The 22,649-nt window shown below is 45.1% G+C and overlaps 1 protein-coding gene across 6 annotated transcripts in view; it reads left to right on the top strand.

Moving 5' to 3' along the window:
- Positions 1-22,649, top strand: part of adgrg6 (adhesion G protein-coupled receptor G6) — an 87,978-nt gene that overhangs the window by 28,828 nt on the left and 36,501 nt on the right. For 3 of the 6 annotated variants that reach the window (XM_079753831.1, XM_079753832.1, XM_079753834.1), the window contains exons 3-8: positions 4,468-4,815; positions 5,130-5,263; positions 5,434-5,716; positions 6,357-6,530; positions 9,407-9,454; positions 17,629-17,694. In XM_079753831.1, the coding sequence (XP_079609957.1) occupies positions 4,468-4,815; positions 5,130-5,263; positions 5,434-5,716; positions 6,357-6,530; positions 9,407-9,454; positions 17,629-17,694 (1,053 nt within the window). Of the gene's footprint in view, positions 1-4,467; positions 4,816-5,129; positions 5,264-5,433; positions 5,717-6,356; positions 6,531-9,406; positions 9,455-17,628; positions 17,695-19,997; positions 20,073-21,467; positions 21,609-22,649 lie in introns of all 6 variants that reach the window. The other 3 variants (XM_079753829.1, XM_079753830.1, XM_079753833.1) reach the window with 3 other exon arrangements.

The raw sequence follows: 22,649 nt of genomic DNA on the forward strand, positions 1-22,649 counted from the left end.
CCGCCGCTTTGGGCAGGTACATGACGGAGACGGATGCAGCCCTGTTTACATAATGAATGTAAAGATAATCCGCTGGCAGAGAGAGATGGGGCGAGAGAGAGAGAGAGGTCGATGGGGAAGGAGAAAGAGAGAGAGGAAGTGAGAAGGAGAGATTGGAGTTACGGAGTTATTGGAGTGGGAAAATTACCTGATCCGAGTATCAATATCTGAGACTCAAGGACGTCTTTAATGATCGCCACAGACTGACTGACAAGCAACCAGACACACACGCTGCCTTAGTGGTTGAAACACATTCTCGTTATTTCTGCTCAGTGAATAACAGCTGTGTCTTCGTAGGTGTGCGTGTGTAGGTGTTCCTGTGTGTTGTACTAGTGCGTGCGTGTGTGTTCCTGTGTGTCTGTAGGTGTGCGTGCAGGTGTGCGTTCCTGTGGGATTTTAGATGTGTGTGTGTGCCTGTGTGTTTGTAGGTGTGCGTGGGTGTGTGTTCCTGTGTGTTTATTGGTGTGTGTGTGTGTGTGTGTGTGTGTGTGTGTGTGTGTGTTTTCCTGTGTGTTTGTAGGTGTGTGTGCATTTGTGTGTCTGTGTGTACAGACTGCAGAAATAGGCAGATTGTAATTAAAGGCTTGCCAGGATCAACAGATCTGGGCTCTGTTACCATCGACAATGTTGCTTCAAGAGGGCTCAGTGATGGCAGCCCAGAGGGAAGTCCATTGATTATCCTCTTGGTTACCATTACAGGATTTATTCAAATTGTTATGTTTTGCAGCCCTGACGCTTGTGTGAAGCTTTTCCATGACTCACAACAATAATTGTGTATTTTTCATAATTTTTCCGCAAAAATGACAAAACCAGTGTTTAACTAAAATCTGCAGATTGACAGGCGATATTGTAAACAAATATTATTAGCATTATCGTTATTATTATTTCACTTATAGACACTTTTCAATAACAAGGCCATTGAGTTCCCTGAATGACCTCTGTGTTCCTGAAATCGGATTATAACAGGAGTTATGAATTGACATTGTTTTGTCTGAAAACAACAACGTGCATTGTTATCTGTTTTTTACAGAATATGCAGAATCAATCACATTTAAACAGCTTAGGTTTATTAGCGGAAGTACGACACAAATACATGAAATAAAGGTGGACATAGAATTTTACCACTGACTTGTCCACTCATATCATAAACCGAGTTTCATTCTTGGGTTGCGTTTACACTTGAAGAAATTAGAGATGTCCATCTCGTTGTGTCGTTCTTCTTGGAATAATATTGCTCTGCGTGAATGTGGTTCCTGTATTTTGCTCTTGGGAAATGTTTGAAATGATATACATGCACTCACATAACACACATGTGCACACATAACACACACATGGTCGTGTTTGACATTTGTGAACCTTTTTAATTATGGAGGCTGTAAAATGAGTTCTTCATTAATACCATAGCCCGGTTTATAAAGTTGACGTCACGGTCATTGTTAGCAGAAGGTTGCACTGACATTAAGGCTAAGCTGAGGGTTGTTTTTGGCTGTGGGTTACGGCCTGGCACTACGTCCGCTCGCTGAGCGTTATCATTGAGCTGCTTATCAGCGCAGTAGCATTCGCTTCCACTCACTTCCTGTTCTGGGGCTGCGGTCTGATTGGTTAAAATGGGTGTGGTTAATAGATTAGGGGGAAGATCCATAGCATGTGTTTGTTTTTGTTTGTGTGCGTTCATGCGAGAGTGTGTGTGTTTGGTTGTGTGTGTGTGTGTGTGTGTGTGTGTGTGTGTGTGTGTGTGTGTGTGTGTGTGTGTGTGTGTGTGTGTGTGTGTGTGCGCGTATGTGTGTAAAATCAATGGGTTTCTCATTAAGATACTGCCTGGTACATTTCTTCCTTGATAAACGTTCTTCTTTGTGGTAAGCATTTCTACCCCTAAAATCTAATTTGAGTGTGTCATAACCTTGTCTTGTTGTGTCTAGCAACAAAGTATGTGTTGTTGCTGTTCTTCAATCGCTGACCATCAATCAGGCTGGGATGACTAGTGGTGCCAGGGCAGCACTGATCACTTTAAAACCACTACTAGGATTTATGTTGCTCTGGTTTCCCCGGTCCCTCCCTATTCTCGCTCATAGTATTCAAGGGCTGAATCTGTAGCTTGATATATGGATATGTTTGGATTATTCATTTCACCCACTGTTGATCTACTCTAAAATATGTTTGTGGGACTCAAGGTTTTATTATTGATTTGCTGCTGTGATGACACCTTATCAGACAAAAGTATAACACAGCTGCCGGTTGCGACACACACACAGACACACACCCACACGCACGCACGCACGCACGCACACACACGCACACACACACGCACACTACATGCACACATAAAATATACACACACAAAAGCAAACATTAAAACACATGGACACATACACACAAATACACAAACGTCACACAGGAATGCATGAAGAAGCACACATATACACATAAACAGTGACACAAAGAAACACAAATACCTAGAGAGAGAGAGAGAGAGAGTTATAAAAGTGTGTTATTACCTTTAGTTTCCATGAGTTTGATGTTTCACATTGTTAGCGGCAACTGTCACACACACAAAAACACACACTCACACAGACACACTGAAGTGTCTGATTTCAGGAAGGCCAACATTTAAATTGTTATACATCCTATTTAAAGTCTTCCAGGAATAGTTGGTGTGTGTGTTTGTGTGTTTTATGTTCCAGACAGACAGTAAGTCTCTGTGTTTACTCCGTGGCTCAGTAATCAGAGCTCGTTTGACTCCCTGCTGTTTGTTTACACTCATCAAATCGGCCCTCGGCTTCTCAGGGCTGAATGTGACGCCGACTACGCAGACACCGATCTGCTGACATTATTATTCATGAATTTGAATTTGTGAATTTGTTTTACACAAAATATATTTCGTTGGACAAAATACACACAAATGTCAGCCATTGTTTTGTGTCTGTGTGTGTGTGTGTGTGTGTGTGTGTGTGTGTGTGTGTGTGTGTGTGTGTGAGATAACACGCACACACATAACATGACAACAAAAAGAGCGGACACAAAGGCGTGCATTGTGGCAGCGGGCGGTGCACATGCAGCCCTGCATTAGCGGGGATGGGAATCAGCGCGGCGGCTGAATAGTTTAACATCTGAATGGCGGGAGACAAAATCTTGATAAAATCAGTTTGGACGGATTAAACAGCACTGTCCTTGTCTACACCCCCTTAACAAGAGCTAATGCATGAGGGGCCGACGAGGACAAGACTGGGGTTGTACTGGGCAGCTCCCAGTGTCCCCTGGTAGGAGACGGAAGTTGTACTCCCAGTCTCTACCAGTATGAGACTGTGGTTTTACTGGGCAGCTCCCAGTTTCCCTTGTAGGAGGCTGTGGTTGTACTGGGCATCGCTCAGTTTCCAGCAGAAGAAGATTGTGGTTGTACTGGGCAGATCATTGTCTACCAGTATGAGACTGTGGTTGTACTGGGCTGCTCCCAGTGTCCACCAGTAGAAGACGGTGGTTGAATCCAGCCCCTATTGGGGGCCTGCCTGCGACAGCTACAGTCCTCTTACTGCTGTGGTTGTTCTGGTGCAAAGCAGAAGTAAAAGTGTTGAAGTGAGGCAAAAAATGAGAAGCATGACGCTGCAGAGAAACACCATGCAGGTTTTCCTGGATGAAGGACAATCCTTCCAAGGACATTTTAAGGTTCCTGCTCTAATAAATTCTTACAGACTCAAGCTTTGTTCTATATGTGGTTTATCAGAGGAGTTACATGATTGGTCCTGTACATTTGAACTCTTTTTTTGTGTAATACATTTTTTTTGAAGGAAATCTTTCTCAATATTATTCTTTGGTAACAAATTAAATGAGAAACCCACTCTCTGTCAATCTGTCTATTTATAATTGTGTTTGATTGGTGAAACCTGACTGGTGCTTCTCCGTTCCGTTCTAACCGTCTGATTGAGCCATCAGTCATGGGCTGCTAACTGCACGACATCTGGGGTCTCTCTAACTCTCTGGACCCAAGTCTCTCCGGTGAACCCCTAACTCCCCTTCCAGTGTCTCCTATGTCCTCTCCTCTGTCCTGGGCGAGCTGTGTTCTCCTTGATTCCTTCATAACCGCTTGGAACCCTGTTGGTGTTAGATGTTACCTTCCCCTCCTTTGTCCCCTGTTGGTTAAACACCACCTTCTTTGTCGTGGTCTCTCGACCACTCCTTCCTTGAATCCTACTGCCTTCCTGCCTTCTACGGATCCTTCTTGAAGCCTCCTTGTCGTGTCTTGGTCTGGCCTTGTGTCCTAACCCCCCTCTCTGTCTCTTAATGCCCTTTGTCCTTGTGTCCTAACGGGTGTCGGCCCAGAGTCCAAGTCCTCAATTCAATTTTTTATCGTCCTAACCTCGGTACGGCAACTCTCACCACCTCCACCTCCAACACCACCCAAACCACCCCTGATCCTCCACCCGCGGCCTGCAGTGCTGGCCTGCGGCCAGTCGGACTGTGTCCTGGTTCTGACTGAGGCGCAGGGGGAGTTCAGCTCGCCCTGCTACCCCCAGCCCTACCCCAAGTCCCTGGCCTGCAAGTGGACCATGCAGGCCCCCACGGGCTTCATCATCCAGCTGTCCTTCCTGGACTTCGACCTGGAGGAGGCCCTGGGCTGCATCTACGACCGGGTGCTGGTGGCCACGGGCAGCGCCGAGGTGCGACTGTGTGGGCTGACGGCCCACGGCCTGACGCTCAACTCCACGGGCAGCCTCATGGAGCTCTCCTTTAACTCCGACTTCAGCGTGCAGAAGAAAGGGTTCAGGGTTAGCTACCACCATGGTAGGTCCACGGCTGGCCCGTGCATGTGAGCATGAGTGTGTGTGTGTGTGTGGTGGGGGGGCGGGGAGGTGGTCAGGGCGTCTGTGTGTTGTTTGGTTTTGGTTTTGGGCGCCATTCGACTTATGTGTGTGTTTGTTTGTTTCTTCGATTTAAACGATGATCGAAGAGTTTGAATCCCTGATGGGGGCGGTTCCCGTGAAGCTAGGCCTATCGGCTGAGCGTGTTGAAGAGGTGAACAGGGGTAGATCCTCAACCAGCCTCAGCCTCTCCCTAATTGTCCCACCCTCTGCCTTCCTGTTGTCTTTGTTCAACAGTTGCCGTGGCGTTGAGGAACCAGAAAGTGCAATTAAACGGAGGCAAGAGCAGCAAGGTGGCCAAGTCCGTCTCCATGCCGACGATGAGTCACATGACCACATGCTTCGAGGTCGCCGGAACAGCTAAAACAAACGTAACCAAGACAACCAAACCTGGTTCCTTCTACCATGCCAATCAATACAGCTGTATCTGTTTTCCGTTGCAATCACTTCTGTTTTCTGTGCTTTCTTTGCTCCATTCTTGGTGGAATGTGCCACATAGATGCAGTCCCACTTTAATTGGACCTTCCACATTCTGTTACAGAAAGAGTCTGTGTACTTTGTGTACTCGGTGGGCCGCGAGGATCATGCGCTGTGTCTACGGGACCAGGGCCGCAGAGTGGAGCTGCTGGTGGATGGGGAGGCCTGCGACATCCAGGCCATCCTCAGCTCCTCCGACCTCAGCTCCTCCCTGCAGCCCCTGTGCGTGACGTGGACCTCGTCCAGCGGCCTCATAGCCGTCTACTTCAAGGGGAGCTACCGGACCGCCGCCTGCTCCGACACCGTAGGGGCGGTCGTGCCCGCCGGGGGGGAGCTGAAAGTAGGAGGTAAGACGGAGCCCGGTGAATTCAACGTGTCCATTTGTTTTGGGTGACCTCATACGATGACAACTATCTACACTTTTACCCATCTTTGCTGGATAAGCTGGATAATTGTTTTCCCATAATTATGCCATTAAAAATGTAAAATGCTTATTGAACATAAAAATTTCATTAACAATAATAAATGTTGAAAATTAAGTTTTGCAGAAAAGTGCTTTAACTTCCCTTCAAATCTTAATCAATAAAACTCTTGAAGCTTGAAACTTAATTTTTTTTTTTCAAATCAAACAGTATTCAACATTTGCGAAATTTCAAGGTGGCTAATTTCAAAATTTCTGAATAAAAACACTCTGCTCCTCTCACCACCCTCTCCCTACTCTCTCCATACCGTGTCCCCCCTCACAAAGTGAGGCTGACTTTAGGCAATTTAACAGGAGATTTGTCTAATCTGCCTCAAGGTCAAAGCAATGAACCGACATCTCTTTAGCCTTAAAGTTAGCGTCTTCAAGATAGAATGACTTCGGGAGCACATTTCATCCCAAAAATGTTCATTGTGCATACAAGTACATATTGTACCTTTTAGAACCAGAATTGGTGTCCTCCAGAGCGGTGGATCCCCCTCAGTGACCCCCTGCTGTCTCCCCAGGCAAAGACAGCATCAGCGGGGAGATCTATAACTTCCGCCTGTGGGACTACGCTATGACGGCTCAGCAGCTTGCGGCGCTGACCTGCGACGCGGTGGGCAGCGTGGTGGACTGGGACACTAGCCACTGGGACATCGCTCGCTCCCAGGCCGTCACTGACGCTACGCTCAGCTGCAGTGAGTACAACGCGTCTCTGGCTGCCATGTCAACAGCGGTCCGGGGGATCGGACCAACGTAGCGTCAGACCAACGTAGCTTCAGAACAACGGAGTCTCAGACCTCCTGTCTTCACAGAAACATCTGTTACCAATTCACAGAATCCCATTGTTGTGCCCATTCTGCCTCTGAGCATTCTGCGTGAACACTCCTGCCAAATGTAAACAATAGTCATACAGCACTACAAATTACTGTTCTGTCGTCCACAAACACCATCCAAAAGAAGAAAGTGCGATGTTGCCATTGTTGGCAAGCTGTGGGTGTGCGCTAAATGCTCCTCAGATGAATGAACAAATGCTATTGCTTCAACTTCAACCCATAGATATGCGTGTCTTTACAGGCGCCAAAGAGGCCCATACGAATAAATACATACAAACAAGTCCCATGGATTCTCACACCAATGATGGAGATGAAAAACATTTCATTAGCAAGGGTCGTGTCAATATATTACCCAAGGGAAACCCCAGGGAATCAAACCAGCAACCATCTGTGGGATAGACTGCTAGCTTCTGCGGCTACCCCATTAAAAACCCATTTCTTGCTCCCATACTGTGTGTTGGTCTGGAACTGTGATGGTTAATGGCGAAAAGAGAGGGGAGAGAGGGGAGAGAGGGGAGAGAGAGGTAATGAAGAGGGTAGAGGGACAGAGGAGAGAGAGAGAGAGAGAGAGAGAGAGAGAGAGAGAGAGAGAGAGCGAGCTGGAGGCTATGGATTTAAACACTCACGGACACCAGACATGATGTTCAAACATGAACCACAAGAGAGGAGACTGTATGTGTGTGTGTGTGTGTGTGTGTGTGTGTGTGTGTGTGTGTGTGTGTGTGTGTGTGTGTGTAGTGTGTGTGTGTGTGTGTGTGTCATTCCCTTGGTCTCCCTCTCTTTCCGTCTCCCTCTCACTGTGTGTGCGTGCGTGCTTGCGTGCATGTGGATGTGTGTGTGTGCGTACCCACCGGGGATACAGGAAACTTAAGTGCAGAATCATGCATTTCTCCTAACCACTGTAGGACACGCACATGCACACACACACACTCACACACACCGTGTGAGCTCTCTCTCTTTAGCGCTTTTACTTTACCTGTAATATAATCTGCTGTGAGCCGCAGCGAGAGAGAGAGAGAGAGAGAGAGAGAGAGAGAGAGAGAGAAAGAGAGAGAGAGAGAGAGAGAAAGAGAGAGAGAAAGAGAGAGAGAGGTAGATAGAGAGAGAGAGAGAGAAAGAGAGAGAGAGGTGGCGTTAAAGAGGGGGAAAGAGAGATGGAGGGGGAGGGAGAGGGATGTATGGAGAGCCAGAGAGGTAGAGAGAGGGATCAAGGGAGTGCTACAGAGCAAAAGAGTGACACAGAGAGAAAGAGAGGGGGAGGTGGAGGGAGAGGTAGAGAGCGAGGGAGTTTTACAGATACATCAGACTCTTTATCAGTGCTCAATGCACTTCTTTGCCAACTCAGCTCCTTTCTCCGACAGTCTTGTAAAAGTTAATTTCAATTAATTCACCTAAACTAACGCAAATAACACACACCTACACTTACACTTACACACACACACACACACACACGCACACGCACACGCACACACGCTTACACACACAAATGCAAGCACATATTCACACACTCTCTTTCAGAAGGAGGGCACAGAGTTTAGAACTGGCACAAGTGTCAAATAAGAGGAACAGAAAGAAAACACGAGGTGCAACGTAAGTGATACAGCAAATAAATAATGAAAGAGAGAGAGAGGAATGACGTTGGGACGGAGGAGGAGGGAGAGCGAGAGAAAGTGTTCTTTGTTGCCGGTTCTCTGTTTAAAAAGCCGAAACACACAAAGACACACAGTCTTGGTGAGTTTCCTACGGCCGCCAGCCGTCCTGTTCCACGCGTGTCTCTCTGCTCCGGTCTGAGGACAGGAGAACTATCAGCAGTCATATTAGCCTTAGTTTCCTTTAATAATTGATTGACTTGTTAATTTATGCATATTCATAATTTCCGTTGTGTAAACGATTAAATGTGGCATTATCTTTTATATATTTGTTTATGAACGGATTATTTTAATGTCTTTGGGTCTTTGAGTGTAAGTTTGTTAAATAGATTAAAAATTTGAATATATGCAGTATTAATCATAATAATAATATAATTATTACATTTGTACTAGTATTATTAGTGTTAGTATTGGAGTGGCATGTAGCATTGGAGTACTACATAATGAGGTACATAGTACTTTACCACCAAACACAAATCCACGCAAATACAAGGACGCATGGACTTGCACACAGACGTAAACACACACACACAAGCACGTGTTTAAAGCTTATTCAGGAATGAATACATATTCTTGTGAATTTATAAGGTAGAAGGTCTTCTCTCAGCACCGGGAAAAGAAACAAATTAGCCTTCACTCTCCTCCATGAGTCGTTCATCACAGCAAAGTTTGAATAAAGTTGGAATCCCCCAAAACTTTGTCATGGACATTGGTTAAATTAGTTTTAACTTAAGTATCGTGCGAATGATCATATTTAATGATCGATGCGTTATCAAAGGAAATCCACCTGACATTGATCTCCGATGTCATTCATTACTCACTGCATAATATAATTGAAACTGCTTTAAAACTTGTTTTAATTTACTTTGACATTTATGACGTAACAAATCCTCTTCAGAAAGCTGAAACTGGAGAATTGACCTTGTTTTAACATCTAACTGCTTTAACTGACTGTGGCCTTGTCCCTCCTTCAGTGAACTAACTCCCAACCCTCCCCCTCCCCCACCTTCCTGTCCTCCCCAGTGATTGGTCGTTGGATTTTGAATGACAGCTCCTGCGGAACCCACTAATGTCTTCTTCTCTTCACAGTCTGTTTCCCCAATTGCATTCACTTAACTGCAGCTGCGCCAACTAGTGGTGAGTGCTGTAAATAACATGCCTTGATGTGCACGCATGCAACTGTGTGTGTGTGTGTGTGTGTGTGTGTGTGTGTGTGTGTGTGTGTGTGTGTGTGTGTGTGTGTGTGTGTGTGTGTGTGTTTGTGTGTTACGTGATCTCGAACCTCAACAGAATAGGTTGTTTGTCAGTATGACCCATAATGACCAATGTGACCAGCTGGTCCAGCACCCCCTATTTACTGGCCAAAGAAACAGAAAAAACGTCTCCTACATTCGCAATATTCTCAGTTGAAAATAAAACAATTTAACATACTTGATAACATTTCTAGTGTAAATGTGCATTTTATTTTCTACATTCACTCATCTTCAGTCAGTGAATGTATCTTGTTATTTAATTATAGCGTTATCTATCATTGCAATGGTGATTCATATGGACACTGCTATCCCTGAAACCACTCTGCTTGAATGTACTTTGAATCAATGACTTTGTATTCAGGAAAATTTAATGCAACTGAGGATGTTCCTTCAATTTAATTTTTTTATAGGATAGAGGTGAGGTGTGGGAAGAATTTTAACACAAAACTCAGAAGTGTGGCGCAGTGTGAGAGGTGACGAGATGGAGCGTTTTCTGAGGCTCAGTGAATACCTTCCTATTGGGCTAGAGCCCCCAAATTGAATATCGAATGTGACCTTGAGGGCCTCGTTCATATAAAGGAAACCCCAGGTCTGTAGTTCACTCCCATGGGTCGTTGACTCCCAGGTCCCCTACTAATTCACTTCCCTGTAGGGCTACATTGTATAATATCTATTCATTCAAGCCAGCCTTAATGCCCTGATTCATAATAGAGACGAGGCGTCTCTGTCTCAATCCTAAGTCCTTCTGTGCCCCCGTGAATGGTGTAGTTGCGTCACACTATCTACGACCCACATCTTGTTAACTATAGTAGCCTTTGAGCATAGGTTTTAAGTCTTTCTTTCTTGATTGCATTTACGTTTCAAAAACCTTCAAAGTGGTATTCATCCGTATCTTGATTAACAAAATGTACCTGTATATATAAAAACATCCCCAAACATAAAAACACGTCCTTCCCAAAGTAGAAGAAATGTCATCACTGAGTCATTCGAAAGTCAACGTTTTCTTGAAAGAACATCATCAGTTACATAAAATAACACATAATATAGCAGCTCAGATGACACACGTCACACGACGCAAAGACGATGAATCAAACAAACTGCAAACTGCGTGGTTCCAGGGACGTCCATACGAATCCACTTGGCAACGATGGAACACACTGCATTAACTAACAAACTAAACATACATTCACAGACAGAAGATAACGAGAATAAAATGCACATTTATCGCTATAAATATTCTAAAAACATATTTGAATGCTATAACGATCATAAAATGACATTCTCCACTGAGAACATAATGAATGCCATCCATTTTGTTTTGGCGGAGAGAGCCTGGACCTACGTGACGTTTTGCTGTTTCTTTGGCCAGTAGATACGGGGCTGGAACAGGGAACAGTTATATGAGTTGTTTTGGGTCTAATTGACCAACAACCTATTCGTTTGTTTAAGGTAGAGAATAGGCTGGTATGTGTTTTCACGTACCCATAAGTGCATGTCTGCCTGCCTCTCTGTGTGCATGTTGATGTTTGTGTTTGTTCTGGTTTGCAAATGCATGTCACAGATGTTTGGGTGAAAGTAGATATCGACAAGCTTTTTGACTAACAATGCGATGTGCTGGTTTTCCTCTGACTCTGTATGTGTGCACATCTTCCTAATCCTGCCAGAAGCAACCACAGACAATATGGCTGCCGTTGAACCCAATGTCCTCAGCTTAATCTATAAACAACCTGAAGGAGGAAAGCTCACTCCTCTCTGCTACTTAATGATATGTAAATTAATAAATTACGGAATTGTCATTGACTAGCAACAGAAGTAGTTTCTCTACTGGTTTGGAACCTCAGCTCCCTGCCCAAAGCGGCTCTGGGTTTGAACCCCAACCCCAGCCTATCCTGTAGCCATCCTTGATCCAAACGCCCCCTAACCCCTATCTGCCTCTTAATGCCATGCGACTGAATCCAGGGTAAGCCTTTGAACAGGTTGACTTACAGTGACTACGTGTTAGTGTAGGGGTTAAGTTATTCTACCTAAACATCCCTGAGCAGGTTGATCCAACCCCGCCCCATCTGCTCCCCATCTGATTCAAACGCCATGCGTTTGAATCAGATGGGGAGCAGATGGGGCGGGTTGGATCAACCTGCCCCATCTGCTCCTTAAATGCCATGCGGTTGAATCCACTGGGAGCGTCTTTGGAGCAAAGCGTCCGCTGAGCGACTAAACGGCTAAACCCTAACCACGAGCCCCCAGACCCAGGCAGTGTAACGTGATTCTGCTGCCAGCGATCATCTCATGAACCTGAGGACCGGAGGGGGGGGGGGGGAAGGGGGGTCCCCCCGGGTCCCGGCTGGGACTTGTTTACCTTCTGAGGGTCGTATTTATGGGGTCTGTGAGGGGCTCCCGGCCGACTGGAAGCTGGTTTACTACCTCCTGTTGGCCTGCTAATGAGACACGCTGCCAAGAACACACTGTTCTCTGTGTGTCTCTGTGTGTGCGTCGGTTTGTGTGTGTGTTTGTGTGGTTTTTGTGATCCTACGTTAACGTGAATATGGACTCATGCTTGTTCGCTTATGTAAAGGTGTGTAGTGCTGTTTGTGGGATTGTGGGAGTGTGTGTTTGTGTGTGTGTATTTGTGTGTATGTTTTTCTCTGCTTGTGCCTGCAAGCTTAGATAAGTGTTTGCAACTGTTTGTGTGTGTGTATGTGTGTGTACATGTTTGTGTGTGTGTGTCATTAGTGCGGCAGGTAGGCTTTCATCTCCTGGGGAAGAGAGAATATTTCATTAGTGAAACACACACACACAAAAACACACACACACACACACACTGGGCCATCTGCAGCAGAGTCTGCATGTCTGTCGTCCCAACTCTCACACCGTTTTTACTGGCAGAAAGATGCTGAGCAATTAGAACCTGACTAAATGAAAATCATTTCCTCACTTCATGGGGTCAGTTTTCAATTAGTACTTCTCTGTTCCCGTTGAGCCACGCTCATGCACTTCCAAGCCTGCGTTTAATCCTTTTTAATTTGAAGTAATTTCATTTTTCTTAAAACACATGTTTAAGTGTCAGTGCCGTCTCGCTGGGTTTCCCTCGAGCGGCCCGGCACTAATGACGCCCAGAGGGGGAGAGAGCAGGCCGCTTGACACTGGCACATCCAAGATGGCCACCGAGCCAACATGGCCACCTGACTTCCATAACAGTTCATCATCATTATATCCCGGGGACCAGTGCCACAGGGCCGTTGGGTTCTGATGTGCTGTTTGGTTGGCAAACGTCCAACGCATTTTTGGGGAAAAGTTATTGCCGGTTTATTGCGCTTTTATCACCCCTAATGTGATCGATCCAGCTGGGCCAATGGCCCCTCGGTCGCTGTTTATCTAATGTCTGAATTGTTGTTTTATCTATATCATAAAGTTTCTTGGTCTCCATCTCTTTCGATCTTTTTTACTCTGTTGCCCTCCCTCACTTGGTCACTTTGTCACTTTCTCTCTCTTTAACTTCCAAACTATATCAATCCATCACCCCAGGAGTTCGGACTCTCCTGCTTCTGTCATTTCCTTTGTTCCTTTGTTGATCCTATCTCTCTTTATCTCTTTATCTCTCTCTCCCTCTCCCTCTCTCTCTGTTGAACTATCTACTCCGTTCTGACTGAGCTCCCTTCCTCTCTCTCTCTCTCCCAATCTCTGTGCCTGTCTCTCGCCCTCCATCAGGGGCTCTAGTCTGCGGCCCGTCCAGTAGAGAGAAAAACAGAGCGCCATTCATCTGTCACAGCTCACCAAACAGAGAGAGAGAGAGAGAGAGAGAGAGAGAGAGAGAGAGAGAGAGAGAGAGTGAGACTAGGAGGTGAGAGGTGGAGAGGAGAGGTGGAGGAGAGAAGGTGGGAAGGACAGTAGTGAGGCGGAGAGAGAAGGAATGATGGAGAGAATGAATGCGAGGGAGACAGGAAGAGACGGAGGGATAGAGAGAGAGAAGGGAGGATTGCAAGAGGAGGACAGAGAGAGAAAGAGATAGACTGGAAGATTATGGATGTGAGAGAGGTAATGGAGGCAAGACAGAGACAGAGAGAGAAAGACAAGGATTGAGCGAGTGGATAAGAAGGGAGAAAAGAATGGTAGGGGGAGTGAGGGTGAATGAAAGAAGGACACAGAGAATGAGTGATAGAGGCGGAGACTTGGACAGAGAAAGAGAGGATTTATGAGGCATAAGTTGTTGACCTCCAGATGGACCACTGATGGTGTTGGAGGGTTTCAGCCTGGATGCTGAACACGCATACAAACCCACTCACACACACACACAAACTCACACAACCACACACACACAAACACACACACACACACACACACACTGTCACGCCAGCTGCTAAGGTTGAGGATCCAAAATGCACGACACAAAGATTATTTCCCAAACGACAGGTTTTACTCACACAAAGCTCTGGAAACATGAAACACGAGGCACAAGGTGCACGCGACAACAGAAACAATGATCGAGCAAGGAACTGAACCAAGGCAAGGACTTAAATACACATGACTAACAAGACACAGGTGGGCAGGGAACAAGGTAATGACGAGGATAGTAGGCGGAACTCAGGTGAGGGGTTGAGACACAGAATCACAAGACAAGGGAAACCAAACTGATGCACATGGATAGGACAACAAAGAACAGGAAGTAAATCACACAACCCAAACCAGGAAATACACAAGGGCTGTTATCGGGAAAACAAGGGTTTCCCGATAACGATGGATCCACGCTCGTAAGATCATTCTCACGATGGAGCTTGTGATCCATCGTAAATTTCTTTGGAGCGTTTCCCGAAACTCCGCTTTACATGAATCCGCGTTCACTGCACTCACGACGTTCGTAGGATTGTAACTGTCTACTGACACGGTGCTGAAATGGGCTCCGTAGGAGGGGGAGACGCAGGAATGTTGCAGGAAAACGGGGTTAAAAAGGGTTAAAAATCTCCCCACCAAGGCCAACAGCAGAGTAGCATACGAAAAGAATAGACATTAAGAAAGATATTAAAACACAATTGATTAGGCCTAGGCTGACATATGTTTTAGTCCTTATCCATGGTATTTTCCCCCCTGAAATAATTCCATATTAACAAAAATCAAAAATAGCTTGTGTGACGACTTTATCTTGATGTGCTGATTTCTGAAACGTGCTTTGCACAGCAAAGAGAGCAGACTTTATCTGATTCCGCATAAGGTTTCATTGTTTGGCGCACACTCTCTGGTCTAGAATATTTGTAGTCATTAAAAATGCAACGTTCCATAATTCAAGCGCAGAGGCTAGGTATTGAAACACGCTATTGCTGACCCAATTAGAAGAGCTTGGTCTAGATCATGCCCATATTGTTGGGCAGGATGAAGTAGGCTATAGGTCTTTTTACACTGCCAAGCCGGTTCGGTCGCAGCTTGGCACGCCCGGCGATTTCACCTTCTTATCTCAAGTTTTCTGTGTAAAACCGAGGGGGTCCAATCCCCCGTTCGTCACAACGCGGGCTTTCTTGGTTCACTGGAGAAGGCGGGGCTGCGCACGGAGTCTCTGACCTCTGAATAATTTGTATTATTGCATACTCCCGAATGTTTTAATTTTTTTTTGAATGAAGACACCCGCATGCAATAATGAGTTCACGCCTGAGTGTAGACTACAAATGCAATTAACTATGGTCAGGGATGTTTGTTACTGTCTAGGCAGGGTCCAATAAATAGTGAACTTCATCACAGCCTGCAGAAATTCTCCGACACCCACTGGTCTCAGCATGAGGCATGTCTACAGTAGCAGAATGACTTCTGTCATTGATCAATATGAGGACATTTTAACCACGATGGTTGAATTAAAATCAGAGGGAGACAGCAAGTGCAGCTCGAAAGTGACCTCCCACACAAGAGCAATGGAATCATTTGATTTTATTATATGCCTTGTGACGTGGCGTTTGATCGGTACATCTCGGCTGCGCATGTATGTTTGGAATTTTAAATTGCTGCAATAAATTATGTTGTTGTTGACTTCTAACATGTCTCTATCTTTGCTGTTTTAATCTAACAGTAGTCTGAGTAATATATCGGCGGTAACCACTGTTCTTGGTTGCCAGCTGGGAATTCCGTGGTATCGGATGTGTTTTAATAAAACGCATCCAATACACGGAATGTCCGCTGGTGACGCCACTGAGGCTAACGATGCTCTTAGCATCCTACGAGTACCCCTGAAGTCCTTGTTAGCAACAAGCGTTTTCACAACGTTCGTTCAACGATGCTTTCGGGAAATGATTTGGAAACTGTACGATGCTTGTACGACGCACTTCGCGATCCACACGATCCACAGAACCCTGACACACACACACACACACACACACACACACACACACACACACACACACACACACACACACACACACATGCAGCTACATCTACATACACACACACCTACGCAACATCCAAAACATTTGCTTTTTTACATACATACACATACACATATATATGTACAACACATAACAAACATACACAACGAGTAATATAAAGCACACTTGTGTGTTATATATATAAACAAGATTCATCTTCTGTGTGCACGTGTGGTGGTGTGTGTGTGTCCGTGGCAATGGGTCTATTTATGTATGTGTGTGTGTGTGTGTGTGTGTGTGTGTGTGTGTGTGTGTGTGTGTGTGTGTGTGTGTGTGTGTGTGTGCATATGTGTGTGTGTGCTAATGTGTGTGTGTGGCAGTGTGGCAGTGTGTCTATTTGTATGTGTGTGTCTGTGTGTGTGTGTGTGTGTGTGTGTGTGTGCAATCTAATGTTTGTGTGAGTGTGTGTATGTGTATGTGCGTGTGTGTGTGTGACAGGTGTGTTTGTCAGTGTGTCTATTTGTGTATGTGTGTGTGCTTGTGTGTGTGTGTATATATGGTGCGTGCGCTAATGAGTGTGTGTGCATGCAGTGCCTGGCTCTCTTCGGTGTGGACAGATGGCTGCTGGGTGACTGTGAGCTTCATCCAGAGGCTCAGTATACTCACAGGTCAACTTAGTTTGCTGATGTCATCCCTCGGGACCTCTCTGGGTGGGATACCCGGTCACACCCCTCACTGACATCTAAAAGACTCCCGGGTTCAGCCCAGAATAGCGCATCACCAATCCAATTATGTAGGGGAGTGGTCCCATCTAGTCTTGGGAGTTCGACTACCTGTGTGGGTCACTGGTTGAGCAAGGCATTAATGATCACAGAGTTAAAGGTTCGACTCCCTGTGTAGGTCAACTGCTAGAGCGAGGCAGTAACACTGGTTAGGGGTTCAATGCCCACTGGCATCACGGTGGACCCTTTGATCCAAAGCGACTTATATTTGATTAATTTAGGAGGTAGAGCAGTTGTCTTGTAACCGAATGGTTGCTAGTTCAATCCCCAGCAAGGCACTTAACGCTAACTACTCCTGACGAGCTGGCTTCGCATGGTCGACTCTGCCGTCAGCGTGTCAATGTGTGTATTAACCGATGTAAGTCGCTTTGGATAAAAGTGTCTGCTAAATGCCCTACTTGTAATTGTAATTGTAATATCATTGTGAGCCGGCATATGTTGGAAATGTTCAGTCGTGATTCCTTTCCTTTATCAAATCGTAGTTTAATCAAACAAAAGGTTGCTCCCTGTTGCGCACTGCTGTGTAGATCTGTCTCTGTGAAAATCTGTCTCTCTGTGTAGACCTGTCTCTCTGTGAAGATCATTCTCTGTGTGTAGATCTGTCTATGTGTGTAGATCTGTCTCTGTGTGTAGATCTGTCTCTCTGTATAGATCTGTCTCTCTGTGTAGACCTGTCTATGTGTGTAGATCTGTCTCTCTGTGTAGATCTTTTTCTCTGTATAGATCTGTCTCTCTGTGTAGATCTGTCTCTCTGTGCTTTGTTTTCTGTATGAAAAACACAACTGTTTAAAGTGTTCCTTATTATCTCAGATGTGCGTCTATGTTAAATGATAAGTTACTCATTGCATACATGTATGTGCACTATAACCCTCTTTTGTTTAACTAATCTATGAATCGTAGTGTGTGTTTAATTCTAACTTTATTCAACCCTTCTGCAGGTACATCGCTGCCAAACGACACAACGCACACCACTAACTGTGACTCCTCCGGATTGGGCTGCCCAGGTAGGGAAATCCATCCTCGTCCTACAGGGGGGAACACAGCAGGTTTAATCCGTCATCTCCTCCCCTTAGTGTGTGTTTGTGGTCGTACGCATGTCCACTTGTAAGATTCCCTTCGACTCTCCACTGGAAAGACGTGTGTCATTCATAGCGCATGCAAATTAAAACCACACTTGTTTTTTAATTAAAATCACACTCTAACACTTTAACAAGTATCATATCTGAAGCCAAAACATCCCCTTTCTATTCTCCAAATGCAATTATAACCAGATGAGATTACTGGAATGGAAGAAAAGAAAGAAAGAAACAGCAGAACAGAATGGGAATGTCAGAGAAAACGTTACGCATAAAGCTACAGATGTTTTGAATTTCCCATGGAGCCATCTTCTCTCTCTCTGTGGCGGTATGAGCTCCACAAGACCACTTGGGGGTGAACAATGAACCCTCCCAGGGGAGTTTGTCTAATAGATTTGTTTTTTATTGCAATTTAATGGATTATATATCGCTTATTATTCAATTTGCTTCACAGCGCCAGGGCTGCGTTTGTTTTCATTGTTTAAAGAAGACCCCAAAGGGGAACAAAAAAATACCAAACTTGTGTCTGCTTGCGCCCTATAAATTGCAGTATACTAATCCGGGTGTGGGGCGGGGGTTGTCCCGATTGTGAAGTTTTGTTTGAAATATCCAAAAAGTTTAATGCAAATGAGCTGTCGTGGTTGACTTACGGGATACACATCACAAACATGGATTTGCCATGTATCACTAATACCCTAGTTCCCCCTAAACACGCTCCCTAACTAGGGCCCTAAAGAGTGTTGACTCTAAGGGGAACAGGGAGTGAACAAGCGGGGCCCGGTCGAACACGGCCACTGTTCCTCCAGCCTGTGTTCCGCCTCCACATCCTGTTGACGGTCCCCGGGGTGTGGGGCTTCAAAGCCTTCTCCTCCAACAGCTTAACAACACCCATTAACTCCTCAAATGGTTTGTGGGCGTCTTACGGAAGGATGTTTTCAACTGCCTTAAAAGAGCGGTTGTCAGCCCGGGCTCAAAGAGATGGCAGAGCGTGCCCTGCGGCTCCAGAGCTCACTAGGTAGGTGAGGAGGAGAGGTGGGGAGGGGAGAGGTGAGGAAAAGGAGATGAAAACACAAGATGGGGAGGGAGGAGGACATGCAACGAGTTGAAGGAGAAAAAGATAACAGGTTTTAGAAAGTGTGAAAAGGTAAAGAGTGAAAGCCGAGAGAAGGCAGAGGAGATGGAGACCTGCGGAGGACACCATTAGCTGTTGAAAAGAAAAGGCAGCAGAAGAACAGCTTCGTAACTTCGAACAGAAACCCAGGATCAAGTTTGGCAAAAAGACCAATAACACATTGTTTTCTATCTGATCTCTGTCAAGGCACCGGCGCTCCGGCTGAGCTAGGGTGGTAAATAGAGCAATGCCAACCTTGAAACTGCAATACAACAGCACACAATACAACGCACAACACAACATAAGGCCAAATAAGACGTGGTTATGCTTCCCCCTTCTCACAAAGGCCATCTTCCATTGACATTATTCACTATTGTGTTGGGGACAATAGAAAAATCTTCCCAAGATCATTGTATAAGGATGTGTAAATGCTAGGTTTCCTAGCCAATGATCTTTGGTCATGAAGGTCACGGGGTTTGGAGACAACCAATAGCAATCATTGCTGAGCATGTTCACAATAAACAGTAGCTTAAGCTGCTAGGGGTCATTGGATGACGTCACTCCCTTATAAATGTCAGTCTCACACTTCAATCCTCTGTGGAAGCCTAAGTGGGAAGGTCATACTTTATGGGATTTAGTTCACGAGAAACAGCACGAATACAGTGTCAAATCTGTGCTAAAGTGCAGAACCCAAGGAAACAAAACCAAACAAAGTATTTGGAAAATATATGAGAAGCAGCTGCTACTTAAGGAATTAGCATTTACTGCTACCTGTTGCTATTGGCTGAGCTGTTGACAGTGCATCTCTTTGAGTGAATCAGTAGTAATTGGATACCTGTGATGAGGAAAGGGCTGCCAAAGTGGGTTCTAACTGGCTACTAATTCTTATTGAGGAAGACCTCAATAACTTCCGGGATAATCCTACATGCAACGACGATAGATGGAAACATTGGCACTGGTGCTTCGTCATTCAGCTTCATACTCATTCATCTTTCAATCTCCCTCTCCCTCTCTCTCTCTAAATCTCGTTCTCTCTCTATTGTGCTCTCACTCTCTCTCTCACTCTAATTCTCTCTCTCTCTCTGTCGCTCTTGTTGCAATCCCTTGTCAATACCGCCAGCCTCTGCTTCTCCCACCAACCCATCGTCCACTGACTCCACTAACATCATCCATGCTACTAATGTCATCTCCCACGGTAAGAATCTCACCCCATCTCCCCTCCCCTCTCCACTCATCTACTCCCTTCCATTTTCTCTCCGCTTATCTCCTATGGATCTGGCTCTTTTCGCCTCCCTCCTCTACTCTGCCTTTCCTATTTTTTCCTTGCCTGTCCTCTCTTCTCCTCCTCTCTTCTCCTTTTAGCTTCCCTCTCTTCTCTTCTCCTTCCCTCTCCTTTCTCACCTCTCCTCTCTTCTCCTCTCCTTCCCTCTCCTTTCCTTATCTCCTCTCCTCTCTTCTCTCTTCTCTTCTCCTTCCTCTCCTTTCTTTACTTCTCCTCTATTTTCTTCTCCTTCCCTCTCCCCTCTCATCTCTTGACCTCTCCTCTCTTCTCTTCTCCTTTCCTCTCCTTTCTTTTCCTCTCCTCTCTTCTCCTTCCCTCTCCTTTCTTTTCCTCTCCTCTCCTCTCATCTCCTCTTCACCCTCTCATCCTTCTCTGCTGCTTCTGTTTAATGAAGGAAGAATTAATGAGAATAAGCACAGTGATTGTGTCTGTTGGGGGGCTCTGGACACTGTGTCTCATAGCTTTCTTCATTTATATCTCAAACTGCAGAGAGCTCATGCACAAAATAACACATTCTGGATGCTCTCCCAGCTGTGGTTTACATTTTACATGGAGTCAACGTTTTATTTACGAAGAAAATTAACTACACAACAAGGATCATCAGTTAAGGGATTCCACATGGAACCATTTGGGGACACTTCCATTTTAAATAAAAAAGAATGAAGAAAGATATGAACAAAAACCACGGGATGCCCTGATGTTACATTGCTACTTTCCCTTAATGTGTGTCCTAGAATACCGGTTTCATCTGTTGCTGACAGATAAGGCCCAGGTTTAATATGCTTCTTGAAACCAGCCAGAAGTGCGTTTTGACTCAGGTGCATGAGGGACTAGATAAACGTTAACTTGCTCAACACAGAATTAGTTCCCCAAATCCCTCCTTCATCAAGAAACCCTTCTATGGGTTTTTCCACCTGAAATGTGCAATGCTCAATTAACTCTCACTCAGCTGTGCCGAGCCACGTAAAGAAGGGTTTCTTCAGAAATTTAGATAATGGGATTTTTTTTCTCCTTTTGATACCACAGACAATTGCTTTCTCGGGGCACGATAAGTATGCAGATGGGTTAAATTCTAATTGGATGGAGAAGATTGGATGTTAACCTTCAATCTGGGACCTTTTAAAGGGTTGGCCACATTTCTGATTAGGCAAGCACTATAGAGACCCTTTTTAGGAGACATAGAGGTGATGAAACAGAGAGACCTGATAGACACAGAGAAGACATGTGACCCCCCCGCCCCCACTAGGGTCAAAGGTTATGGATGTAATCCATGCCTGCCTTTTATTTTCATTTGCCATTCCATTCTAGCCATCTCCCCCATCCCTCCATCCTTGTCCATCGTCCCCACCACAAGCATGCCTCTAACCCCACCCTCCACCACCTCCTCCACCTCCTCCTCAACCATATCCACTACCACAATCCCAGCCCGACTCAGCTCCCCATCCTCTGGTAAGCTGCCACATGCTCCCCCTTACCCTTTCCCATTAGGGTTTCTTGGAACCGTCTTGTTTTGATAATGAACAATAAATAGTTAAAGTATATTCATTGGCAAAATCGTCTGGAATAACAATGAGTGTAAGTCAGTGTACAGCAACCCAGAGAGGTCCTAGACTTAACGCCACAAAACCACTTGAACTAAAAAACTAAATTGAACTAAACTTTAAACATTAAAAATGTTATTCTCAAGTCTTCATTTGAGTGTATAACAGTATAAGGAAGAGCAGTTTACCCATTTACATCAACAAAAATACCTGAATCAACACTTTTTAGATGTAGGCTTTCTCACATTAGAATTTGTATTCAGTGAAACAGTTGGACTGTGTCCATCCATGGAAATTATATACAGAAATGAATAATACTTAAAGTCACTAAACAACGACGCTTCCAAGATCCTTATGAGAACCGCAGCTTGGGAACCCACATGTCCGTAAGGGTTGTTCCTCTGTGATTCACCTCCCAGAACAGCCCTACAGAGATGTGGTCTACCATGAATGTGAAATGCTTGCGCTATTAACACCTTACATGGCGCTAATGTTTTTAGTTTTTGAGTTATGTCCCTGACATGCTGAATTATTCTGCTAATCCGTTGAGCCAGTTTCCGCCAGCGCTAGCAGCGCCATCCCCGCTATCCCAGTCACTTGCACCTCCCCTGCTGATGCTAATGCTACCATCACGCACCCAGCCACTGGTAAGCTAGCAGTTAGCTAACTGGTCAACTGCCACGTCAACTGTCATGTCTGTCCTTTGGTCACAAATCAAACTGTGGCAAGCGCATTACCAATTGGGATCAATACAGTACTATCTGCCTTCTATCTTATCTTTGCCAGTTTCTGACAGTTTTCTTAAAAAGTATAGTATATATAGTACAGAAAATATATTTCTAGATGATTTATTTTTTATTTTTGTCCAAAACATACAAATAGTAAATGACAATTCAATTGGGTATACATGATTCCCATTAAAGGTTAAAGCTTATATTCACACATACCT

This window comes from Pollachius pollachius (assembly GCF_949987615.1).
Source record: "Pollachius pollachius genome assembly, chromosome: 16".
Classification (NCBI taxonomy): domain Eukaryota; kingdom Metazoa; phylum Chordata; class Actinopteri; order Gadiformes; family Gadidae; genus Pollachius; species Pollachius pollachius.